This window comes from Protomyctophum bolini (assembly GCF_963924005.1).
Source record: "Protomyctophum bolini genome assembly, chromosome: 15".
NCBI classification, from domain to species: domain Eukaryota; kingdom Metazoa; phylum Chordata; class Actinopteri; order Myctophiformes; family Myctophidae; genus Protomyctophum; species Protomyctophum bolini.
In genome coordinates this window covers 1263976-1276736 of record NC_137876.1, presented here as the reverse complement: position 1 = coordinate 1276736, position 12761 = coordinate 1263976, and the positions used below count along the sequence as shown (strand labels likewise).

Genomic DNA, 12761 nt, shown 5'->3' with positions numbered 1-12761 from the left:
GAAGTATAATTGCAACTGAAGTCGAATAAACATGATGGGGGACGTATTTCACTCTGAAGTACAAATACATTGCTTCTATGGTAGAAAACCTGTAATAGAAGATATAAGCTTTTTGTAATTAGTGTTTTAGCTTATTTGACACAAGATATGCTGTACGTATTATGACCTGGGGGACAGAATACTAGAACGACCGTCTGCTTTATTGAATTCATCAGAAAGTGGGGTCGAAGCTTGAGCGAGAGCTCCCCCATGTGGAGAAACACAGTTCTACACCAGGCTGAATGAAGGCTGGCCAGACAACCACCTGTAGGACCATCTATGGCACACAGACTAACTGGGAAGATATAGCAGCCTAATAACTACACCCTCTAAAGCAGAAGATATAGCAGCCTAATAACTACACCCTCTAAAGCAGAAGATATAGCAGCCTAATAACTACACCCTCTAAAGCAGAAGATATAGCAGCCTAATAACTACACCCTCTAAAGCAGAAGATATAGCAGCCTAATAACTACACCCTCTAAAGCAGAAGATATAGCAGCCTAATAACTACACCCTCTAAAGCAGAAGATATAGCAGCCTAATAACTACACCCTCTAAAGCAGAAGATATAGCAGCCTAATAACTACACCCTCTAAAGCAGAAGATATAGCAGCCTAATAACTACACCCTCTAAAGCAGAAGATATAGCAGCCTAATAACTACACCCTCTAAAGCAGAAGATATAGCAGCCTAATAACTACACCCTCTAAAGCAGAAGATATAGCAGCCTAATAACTACACCCTCTAAAGCAGAAGATATAGCAGCCTAATAACTACACCCTCTAAAGCAGAAGATATAGCAGCCTAATAACTACACCCTCTAAAGCAGAAGATATAGCAGCCTAATAACTACACCCTCTAAAGCAGAAGATATAGCAGCCTAATAACTACACCCTCTAAAGCAGAAGATATAGCAGCCTAATAACTACACCCTCTAAAGCAGAAGATATAGCAGCCTAATAACTACACCCTCTAAAGCAGAAGATATAGCAGCCTAATAACTACACCCTCTAAAGCAGAAGATATAGCAGCCTAATAACTACACCCTCTAAAGCAGAAGATATAGCAGCCTAATAACTACACCCTCTAAAGCAGAAGATATAGCAGCCTAATAACTACACCCTCTAAAGCAGAAGATATAGCAGCCTAATAACTACACCCTCTAAAGCAGAAGATATAGCAGCCTAATAACTACACCCTCTAAAGCAGAAGATATAGCAGCCTAATAACTACACCCTCTAAAGCAGAAGATATAGCAGCCTAATAACTACACCCTCTAAAGCAGAAGATATAGCAGCCTAATAACTACACCCTCTAAAGCAGAAGATATAGCAGCCTAATAACTACACCCTCTAAAGCAGAAGATATAGCAGCCTAATAACTACACCCTCTAAAGCAGAAGATATAGTAGCCTAATAACTACACCCTCTAAAGCCACAACTGTTACCTCAGATTGAAGAATATACCACACTAGCCAATGAGAGGCCTGCTGTCATCAGCGCTCACTGTCAGAATGCCTCACTAGCCAATGAGAGGCCTGCTGTCATCAGCGCTCACTGTCAGAATGCCTCACTAGCCAATGAGAGGCCTGCTGTCATCAGCGCTCTGGGATTCACACTGTGTAACAACCATAGGCGGATTTACCATTGGGCTATAGGGTGGGCTGCAGCCCTCAAAAAAAGAAAAGAAAATAATATAGCTTCTGCTCTGCTGTCTGCACTGCAGACAGTCTGCTCTGCTGTCTGCTCTGCTGACTGCATTGCAGACAGTCTGCTCTGCAGACAGTGACGCTGTGTTGTGGGGTAGCTGTGGAAACCCCTGCCAATGTCGACTAGTTGCCTGCCTTCCTGCCCCCCCGCCTGGAATTAAAACAAAATACGGCAATTTCTTCCCGACCGCGCGGCAAAATACACTGCACAGCCCAGGGGGGGCCCTGAAATGTTGTCTAGCCCGGGGCCCCTACAGGGAGGGTAAATCCGGCACTGCTAACACCTAGCCGCAATTTGCAACTCTAGATTTGTTTTATAGTGGGATTAATCTAGAGTTGCAACAATGCCCTCCATTGACTCCCCTCTCATACAATTTGCGTTTGCGATCTGCTTGTATTAAAACAACGTTAAACTCACCAACATTGCAGCTCTAGGCCAAGCTTGAATTATCCTCTTTCGATCTGCCCGAGATTGTTTTTCATAAAAATCCACCGTAGAGATGTTATGATTTACTTTCTGTCAAGAAATTCTGTGCAGGTGATTCTTTTTTCTAAGTGCTGGAGTTTGGAAGCGCTCGTCGTATGTCACTGAACGGCCCTGCGTACCATCTGTTTAGAATCTGCACATAATGCAGGAGGCAGCAGCGTGACCCGTTAACAAAAACGAGTGCTTCCAAACTGCAAATTGCAAATTGCAGCTAACAAGCTTGTAGATCGGCTATTTTCAGCAAGTTTAAAATCAAGGCATCAAGGCCCGCCAGAAGACATTTTAATCGACATGTTAAGTCTAAAATCACATGACATTTAGTCGACTAAAACATTCCAGGTGACTAAAATGTGACTAAAACTAAATGAAAACTATTAAAAAGTTGACTGCATATCATCAATGACACTCTTGCACCAACAACAACCCGAACACACACAGAGCCAGCCAGAGCGCCGGGCGTGGCTCCCTGTTATTCAGTCAGCAGCCAGCTGTCACAGCTGTCCTGAATGAGGGTGATGACATGACTAGGCCTTCTTATCATCCCTGCTACCAATCTGGGAACAAAAGGTGATCAAGCTTTCTCAGCTGTAGCACCTACACTCTGGAACGAGTTACCTCTGAACCTAAAAAATGCAGAGTCAGTCGACACTTTTATAAAGTTACTTAAGACACACCTATGGTAAATATTTTGGTCCATTATAGTGAGTATCTCTATTGAGTCTTGCTCTGCCTGTATCTATTTTCATGTATTGTTTTCTGTTGCTTTTTTCTTATATTGTTATCGCTGTTTTGCTGTTGACTGTGTTTTCTTGTGTTATTTTACTGTGTACAGCACCTTGTAACGATTGTTTTGAAAGGCCCCCCCCCCCCCCCCCCCCCCCCCCCCCCCCCCCCCCCCCCCCCCCCCCCCCCTGTTCTTTGACTATAATAGAAGTGTCTATTTGTACGTCTCTAAATGTCTTGATGAATTGAACAAGGTGGACCCTCTTGTAAAACAAGTGTAATGCCTAATTGGGTCGTCCACTCACAGTTAACAGTCTTTGTATTGAGTTTGTGCTTGAAATGTACTGTAATTCTGCAAACTGTTAATACATATTTCAATCAATCAATCAATCAATCAATCAATGCTGCTGTCGCTGTCCTGTCGCCTGAGAAAGAGTAACGGTGTTTCGTATCTTAGCGCGACATAAGAATGGAAACATATCTTTGCATTTTTGGCGCAAAGGCTACACAGATATAATATGGTAATGCCCTGTACTGTATACCTCTCTACTGTACCTCTACTGTAGGCTACCTCCACTGTACCTCCTCCCAGAACAATAATGTGATGTTATGTCCCCATTTATCTGCATATTGACAACAGAGCTACAGAGACCGACAGCAGAGCTGGGACCAAGTCATTGCTGTAGAGCCGCCTGCATTAGAACCCCATTCTGGGTGGGAACCCCTTTTGGTGTTACTAGCATCATGTTATGCTTTAGTTATTGAAAAAACAGCAGATCTACAAGCTCGTATAGCGCGGCACCGAGTGCCGCGTTACGAGCTTGTAGATCTGCTGTTTGTAGGAGCTTGTAGGTCTGCTATTTTTGAAAAATCCAAGTACGACTGACATATAGAAACATAGCTTTTTGGGGGGGGGGGGGGGGAACTGTCAGGATTTAGAATCTGATCTCAGGTCAAAACGGGTTCATGTCGTTTTTATTTGCATGGTAATCCCCATAGAGGGATTTTAGATCGCCTCATAATATAAGAACGGTGTTGGAGAAGGCCCAGAAGAGGATATTTATACTACCTCAGGCAGCCGAGGAAGTTCAGCCTGAACTTCAGCCTGAACAAGACCACCACCAGAGGGCACACTTCACTTGTATAAGTGATTTAACATGACCCTATGGCTATGCACTGCATTTACAGACAGACAGACAGACAGACAAACAAACAGACAGACAGACATTTTCATCTACTGCCATCACCAACACAGGGGCCCCTCAAGGCTGTGTCCTCAGCCCCTTCCTCTACACTCTGTACACAAATGACTGCATCAGCCCCTCACCCAATAACATCACATACTTTAAATACTCTGATGACGCTGCCATTCTCGGACTGCTCCATGACAATAACTCTATCACGGTCTATCAGAATACCATTTCTCATTTCACACGGTGGTGCACTGACAACTATTTAGTGTTGAATGTGGTCAAAACAAAAGAACTGGTCATTGAAACAACAACCCACACTGGACTTAACCCACTCCTCATTAATGGTAAAACAATAGAACAGGTCGACAGCTTCACATACCTTGGACTCACACTGGACAATAGACTCAGGTTTGATCAACACATTACATCTATCCAGTCACGCTTTCAGCAAAGACTCCATGTAATCCGTAAACTATAAGATCATTATCTGTTGCTCCTCATCTTCTGCTATTATTGTACAAAAGCATTATTCAACTGTTCTGCATGTTTCTACACCATACTGTCCATGCCTGACAGGAACAAACTTTTCAGTATCACCCGTATTGCTTCCAAAATCATCGGAAATACGTATCATAATCTATTTGACATTCAATGTTATTTTTCCACAAACGAGTCTTATAATCAGAGTGGTCTTATATCTGGAACAATACGGTATAAATGCTTCATTGTGTATTATACACACACACACACACACACACACACACACACAGAGTGGTCTTATATCTGGAACAATACGGTATAAATGCTTCATTGTGTATTATACATATCGTATAGTCTTATAATCAGAGTGGTCTTATATCTGGAACAATACGGTATAAATGCTTCATTGTGTATTATACATATCGTATAGTCTTATAATCAGAGTGGTCTTATATCTGGAACAATACGGTATAAATGCTTCATTGTGTATTATACATATCGTATAGTCTTATAATCAGGGTGGTCTTATATCTGGAACAATACGGTATAAATGCTTCATTGTGTATTATACATATCGTATAGTCTTATAATCAGGGTGGTCTTATATCTGGAACAATACGGTATAAATGCTTCATTGTGTATTATACATATCGTATAGTCTTATAATCAGGGTGGTCTTATATCTGGAACAATACGGTATAAATGCTTCATTGTGTATTATACATATCGTATAGTCTTATAACCAGAGTGGTCTTATATCTGGAACAATACGGTATAAATGCTTCATTGTGTATTATACATATCGTATAGTCTTATAATCAGAGTGGTCTTATATCTGGAACAATACGGTATAAATGCTTCATTGTGTATTATACATATCGTAGGGCGTAGTGAGCAACGCCCACAGCCGTAATACTAGAGGGAGTGTAAATAATGCACCCATTTTCAGAACAAATATGGGTAAATTCACATTCCACAGCACTGCCACTCAAGTGTGGAATGCCCCGCCCCCCTTCCCTCAAAACAAGCAGATCACTGGTTTCTCCTTTAAAAAGGGTCTGGAAACTCACCCGTCACTGTCATCAGGTCAAAGGTCAGTCACCTGTCACTGTCATCAGGTCAAAGGTCAGTCACCCGTCACTGTCATCAGGTCAAAGGGAGAGAAGGTGATTGGCTCTCCCCCCCTCCCCCCCACCCTTTTTATGTTTTATGAATGTATTTCTATTCCAACCTGTACACATAGATTTAATGTATTGTTAAACGTATTGTTTGTCGTCCCTGTTGTCATTGTGAATGAATGCATGGGACCCGAATGGAAACAAGACCGCAAGGCCTTTCTTCGGTCATTTTGGACCAATGCGGTGCTTGACTGTACCCTGTACTGTTAGCATCTTATTGTCTAATACAATTACCAATCAATCAATCAAGGGTGGTGTGCGGTGATGAAAATAGCTGATCTACAACAAGCTGTATGAGCGTCAGAGGGCTGTCAGATCTACAACAAGCTGTATGAGCGTCAGAGGGCTGTCAGATCTACAACAAGCTGTATGAGCGTCAGAGGGCTGTCAGATCTACAACAGGCTGTATGAGCGTCAGAGGGCTGTCAGATCTACAACAAGCTGTATGAGCGTCAGAGGGCTGTCAGATCTACAACAAGCTGTATGAGCGTCAGAGGGCTGTCAGATCTACAACAAGCTGTATGAGCGTCAGAGGGCTGTCAGATCTACAACAAGCTGTATGAGCGTCAGAGGGCTGTCAGATCTACAACAAGCTGTATGAGCGTCAGAGGGCTGTCAGATCTACAACAAGCTGTATGAGCGTCAGAGGGCTGTCAGATCTACAACAAGCTGTATGAGCGTCAGAGGGCTGTCAGGCTTCCAGTAAAGCAACAATAGAGCCCTGAGAGTCAGAGTTAATTTAAGAGTTTACTGAGTCTGTATAGAATACTATGGATGAAACAGAAGATAAGAGGTTACGGTTGGACGACAGTGAGAGTCTGTATAGAATATTATGGATTAAACAGAAGATAAGAGGTGGTTGGACGACAGTGAGTCTGTATAGAATATATGATTAAACAGAAGATAAGAGGTGGTTGGACGACAGTGAGTCTGTATAGAATATATGATGAAACAGAAGATAAGAGGTGGTTGGACGACAGTGAGTCTGTATAGAATATATGATTAAACAGAAGATAAGAGGTTACGGTTGGACGACAGTGAGTCTGTATAGAATATATGATTAAACAGAAGATAAGAGGTTACGGTTGGACGACAGTGAGAGTCTGTATAGAATATATGATTAAACAGAAGATAAGAGGTTACGGTTGGACGACAGTGAGAGTCTGTATAGAATACTATGGATGAAACAGAAGATAAGAGGTTACGGTTGGACGACAGTGAGAGAATAGGTGGATTAAACAGAAGATAAGAGGTGGTTGGACGACAGTGAGAGTCTGTAGAATATATGATTAAACAGAAGATAAGAGGTGGTTGGACGACAGTGAGAGTCTGTATAGAATATATGATTAAACAGAAGATAAGAGGTTACGGTTGGACGACAGTGAGAGAATAGGTGGATTAAACAGAAGATAAGAGGTGGTTGGACGACAGTGAGAGTCTGTAGAATATATGATTAAACAGAAGATAAGAGGTGGTTGGACGACAGTGAGAGTCTGTAGAATATATGATTAAACAGAAGATAAGAGGTGGTTGGACGACAGTGAGAGTCTGTAGAATATATGATTAAACAGAAGATAAGAGGTGGTTGGACGACAGTGAGAGTCTGTATAGAATATATGATTAAACAGAAGATAAGAGGTGGTTGGACGACAGTGAGAGTCTGTATAGAATATATGATTAAACAGAAGATAAGAGGTGGTTGGACGACAGTGAGAGTCTGTAGAATATATGATTAAACAGAAGATAAGAGGTGGTTGGACGACAGTGAGAGTCTGTATAGAATATATGATTAAACAGAAGATAAGAGGTGGTTGGACGACAGTGAGAGTCTGTATAGAATATATGATTAAACAGAAGATAAGAGGTGGTTGGACAACAGTGAGAGAATAGGTGGATTAAACAGAAGATAAGAGGTGGTTGGACGACAGTGAGAGTCTGGGATCTGCTTTGAAGTCGGTTTTATAACGCTGAGTTTATCTGACCTGACCGGGGGGGGGGTTAGGTCACTTCCTGTGATTGAAGCCGAGGCACTTCCTCTAGACAAACACGGGAAGTGCACTGTTTGTTCTGACTGGAACGCACGCACACACACACACACACACACACACACACACACACACACACACACACACACACACACACACACACACACACACACACACACACACACACACACACACACACACACACACACACACACACACACACACACACACACACACACACACACACACACACACACACACACACACACACACACACACACACACACACACACACACACACACACACACACACACACAAACACACACACACACACACACACACACACACACACACACATGCCACTGTGCGTGAAACCCTGCCTATTGAGAAACAGAGGTTTTTCAAGTGTGAAAGGATAGATAACGTGTATCTTCACACAGAAAGAGAGATGGGGAGATAGAGAGACATAGGCCTATAGTGGAGTCAGACAGACAGAGAAGAGAGATGCCAGAGTCATTCTTCTCCTCCTCCTCCTCCTCCTCCTCCTCCTCTCCTCCCTTTCTCCTCCTCCTTCTTCAAACTATAAAAGTTTTCTGTCCACAGCTCCAATATGTAAATCAGGCACACCTGACTTCTTTTCCCGAAAATAGATATACAAGCTCACAACACAGCGCACCCCCACGGCTATTTTCGTTATGTTTTTGTGGTGAAAATGAAAAATACATAATAATTATAATAATATTAATAATGTGGTTTTTATCACCTTTAATGACATACTGGTATAACCAAAATAAGGACAGCAGGTAGAACGTGGTTGAACTACATTTTTTGTAGGATATATATAATATACTGTAATGTGCCTCTGACTGTATCATAGATATATACTGTAATATAATGTATACTTTTATATATACAGTCACATACAGGTTTTACACTTGCTGAAAATAACCGATCTACAAGCTGTTGTGAGCTTGTAGATCGGCTATTTTCAGCATGCAACCAAGTGTATAATGACTCATACTGGATCTCTTGTCCACTAGTCCCTTCCTAGTGGATCTCTTGTCCACTAGTCCCTTCCTAACATTTTATCTGTTTGAAGAAATTGTCAATATATTTAGTCTTAGTTTAAGTCACCATAGTCTTATAGTTTTCATTTATAGTTCCCATTTGGTTTTTGTCAGTGAAAAAATGTAGTCCTCGAAAAAAAATCAACGCTGCGCCAGCAGTGAGCCTCAACAACACACCGTTTAGAAAACAAAACATAATTAATCCTATAATGTACTTCAAGTGCTGTAAATGCACTCGACTGGACTGGGCCTCTCTCTCTCTCTCTCTCTGTAGCTCACAGACGAGGCTTGCCCTGACCGGAGACATCTGGAAAACAAGTCCAAACACTGGAGGAGCGATGCTATTGTGTTGTGTTTCGCTCTCCGGAACTGGGGGGGGGGGGGGATAGCCGCCGTGGCGGTGGGAGGCGAACAGTAAGTTTACCCCCATAGCCGTTGCTAAAGCAATTGTTTCCCGTCAGTTTACGATGCAAACAGGATGCGATGCTGCCGGGCCCTGAATGTCTCCCTCCAAACTCACACCACTCGCGCTTTGGCAGCCGATGGGCGATGTTGGTCAGGTTTAGAGTTGATGCCACTTCAGGAGGATCGTTTGGGAACAGCGAGCGCACGTCGTATGAGGCCTAAACCTTCACATGGACTAGATGCTTTAGGCCTAAACCTACACATGGACTAGATGCTTTAGGCCTAAACCTACACATGGACTAGATGCTTTAGGCCTAAACCTACACATGGACTAGATGCTTTAGGCCTAAACCTACACATGGACTAGATGCTTTAGGCCTAAACCTACACATGGACTAGATGCTTTAGGCCTAAACCTACACATGGACTAGATGCTTTAGGCCTAAACCTACACATGGACTAGATGCTTTAGGCCTAAACCTACACATGGACTAGATGCTTTAGGCCTAAACCTACACATGGACTAGATGCTTTAGGCCTAAACCTCCACATGGACTAGATGCTTTAGGCCTAAACCTACACATGGACTAGATGCTTGAGTTGAAGTATGTGTGAAACGATGCTGTGGTTTCTTCTTCTTCTGTCTCCTCTCGTCACCGTGGTCGTCTGCGGTTGGTCCGGGGGAGCGGCGCCCGCCGCCGCTGGCTTTGAGCGAGCGCTGTGCGCCGCGGGGGCGTGCTACACGCTGCACACGGACCGCAGGGTGACCTTCGACAGGGCGCGCGCCGACTGCGTGGACAACGGAGGAGATCTGATGACCGTCACCGACAGACGGGAGGAGAGAGTCCTGGAGTCGCTCCTCCCTCTGGCCGGGAGACGACCCGGGAGGGAGAAGACCATAGCGCTTTGGATCGGGCTGAAGCTGAGCCGAGGGCAGTGCGTCCTCCCGGAGCGGGCCCTGAAGGGGTTCCAGTGGCTGTCCTCCTCCTCCTCCTCCTCCTCCTCCTCCTCCTCCTCCTCCTCCTCGTCGACGACGACGGACGACGGCCGGTACTCCAACTGGGCGGCGGGTCATCCCATCAGCACCTGCACGGAGGAGCGCTGTGCCCAGGTCCGGTACTTCACGTCGGGCGTCCACAATAATCCCCTGAAGTGGCTGGACGGGCACTGCAGGAAGACGGCGTTTTACGCGTGCAAGTTTAACTTCAGAGGCATGTGCCGGCCTCTGGCGCTGACCGGGCCCGGGCGGGTCAACTACACCGCGCCGTTCTCCTCCAGGCCGCTGAGGAACGACATGAGGTCGCTGCCCATGGGAACGTATGCCGAGGTGTCGTGCGGCGGCGGCGGCGACCACGACAACCCGGTCCATTTCTCGGTGTGCCGGGCGGCGGCGGACGGTTCTTACGGGTGGAGTTCCGCGGGTCCGTTCTGCGCGTCGGGACAGAAGAACTGTGCCTTCAACAACGGCGGCTGTGAACACCTGTGCCTGGAGGAGGAGGTTGCGGGCGGCGGGGGGGGGGGCGTGTGCGTGCAAGGACGGCTACGAGCTGAGCCGGGACGACCGGGCCTCGTGTAGCCCGACGGACCACTGCCACCGGGCCGCCTGTCAGCACCGGTGCACCGCGGGGGACTCGGGGTTCACCTGCTCCTGCCCCGCGGGATTCACGCTCCACTCCGACCTGCGGAACTGCTCGGACGTGGACGAGTGTCTGTGGACGACGCCCGAGCAGGTCTGCGCGGGTCACGCGTGCGTCAACACGGAGGGCGGCTACGCCTGCGTCTGCCGCGACGGCTACGAGACGGTCGACGGCGGCCACCGATGCCGGGACGTGGACGAGTGCGCCGAAGCCCAGTTGAACCGCTGCGATCAGAAGTGTCTGAACTCTCTGGGGTCGTTCTCCTGCCACTGCGACGCCGGCTTCGTGGCGTCGGGGGACGGCGGCCGCTCGTGCGTGGATGTGGACGAGTGCCTCTCGACCTCCGAGCGCCGCTGTGAGTTCACGTGCACCAACACCGTCGGCGGCTTCACGTGCGCGCCGTGCCCCGAGGGCTCTCGCGTGGACGACGATGGGGTCTCTTGCGTTTCTTTTGGACGCCACCGGACGGAGGAGGAGGTGCGACAACAGGACGCCACGACTTCGCCGTCCGACGTGCAGGAAGTGCCGCGGCATCGAACGACGGCCGAACCGGCGGCGACCGTCGTTCCCACCACGGCGGTGCAGAACCGGAACGACCGGAACCAGAACCGGACTTTTCCCACCGTCCTGCTCGCCGCCGCGAGCACGAGCGTGGCGCCGAACAACAACAACGTGTCGTTGTTCGGGAGGAACGTCCTGGTCGTCAGCCGGCCGTTCAACTCCAGGACGCTGATCTGCGTGCTGGGCTCCGTGGTGCCCCTCCTGCTGCTCGTCATGGTGACCGTGGCCATCGTGGCGTTCAGGGTCAGCCGCTCCAAGCGGGCGGCGGTCAGGAAGACGGTCCTGACCGACGGATACTGCTGGGTCTCCTCCGGGTTCGAACCGCACCTGGAGAGGTTATACGAGTCGGTGTTGACCGATGACGACCCGCCTGCGTCCACTCTGGAGTCTGAAGCCTGATTGGATGTGATCCCAGAGAGCGTTTAGATGGATGTGATCCCAGAGAGCGTTTAGAGGGGCAGGGGCCCAAACATAGCGGAAATAGCAGATCTATACAAAGCTTGTAGATCTGCTATTGTGCAAACCCTGCACTCTTTAGCTGAGTGGAGATGCAGGTTTTGTAACAACGTGGATTTCAAAAACAAATTAGTTAAGCGCCAAAATAGTGCGTTCAAGTTCAGGAGACTTCTCCTGAATGCTGCCTTCCGGCATATGGCATGGAAAGATGAGGAATTCATTTATTTCATCTCCTTAGTCTGGAGAGGGCAGTTGTTTTACAGACGGGTAAAAGGGCAGTTGTTTTACAGACGGGTAAAAGGGCAGTTGTTTTACAGACGGGTAAAAGGCCAGGTGCTGAAGCCCCCTTTGATGTCTATGTGTGCACGTCCCTGGATGTGCTACAGTGGTGTATATAGATGTGACCAGATTTGACTGTGAGCCTGCCATCGCACAACCTCCAACTTTTCACCAGAGGAGATTTTTCTTTTATTTATTTTTTACCCAAAATTAGTTAATAGCACACGCAGACTCTTCACATACTAGAGCATGTCTGAAATAAGTGTCTGATAAGCTGAAATCGACATGTATATATGAAATAAAAATGCTTAAACATGTAGCTATAGGTGTAATGTTTGAGACCACAGAAGACAGGCCCTCATCTATGGAACTCCCTATAGATGCTTCACTTAAATCCTCATTATCCTTGCCAATATTCAAAAAACATCTAAAGAAATATGTTATTTCTTCCTCTCTGTAGATTACATGTTTTACCTTGATGCGTTATATTTTCTTTTGTGTGTTTGTTGTTGTATTGTTTATTTCCCTTTTTGTGCAGTCTGTGTTTTTATTTCTTTAC

General features: G+C 46.2%; 1 protein-coding gene across 1 annotated transcript; it reads left to right on the top strand.

Moving 5' to 3' along the window:
• The first annotated feature begins 9414 nt into the window (after positions 1 to 9414).
• On the top strand, positions 9415 to 12443 carry cd93 (CD93 molecule). Its single transcript, XM_080783490.1, is given in 2 exon segments — positions 9415 to 10833; positions 10835 to 12443. Coding segments are annotated over 2 exon segments (1977 nt in total). The 5' UTR covers positions 9415 to 9888; the 3' UTR covers positions 11867 to 12443.
• The last annotated feature ends 318 nt before the right edge of the window (positions 12444 to 12761 follow it).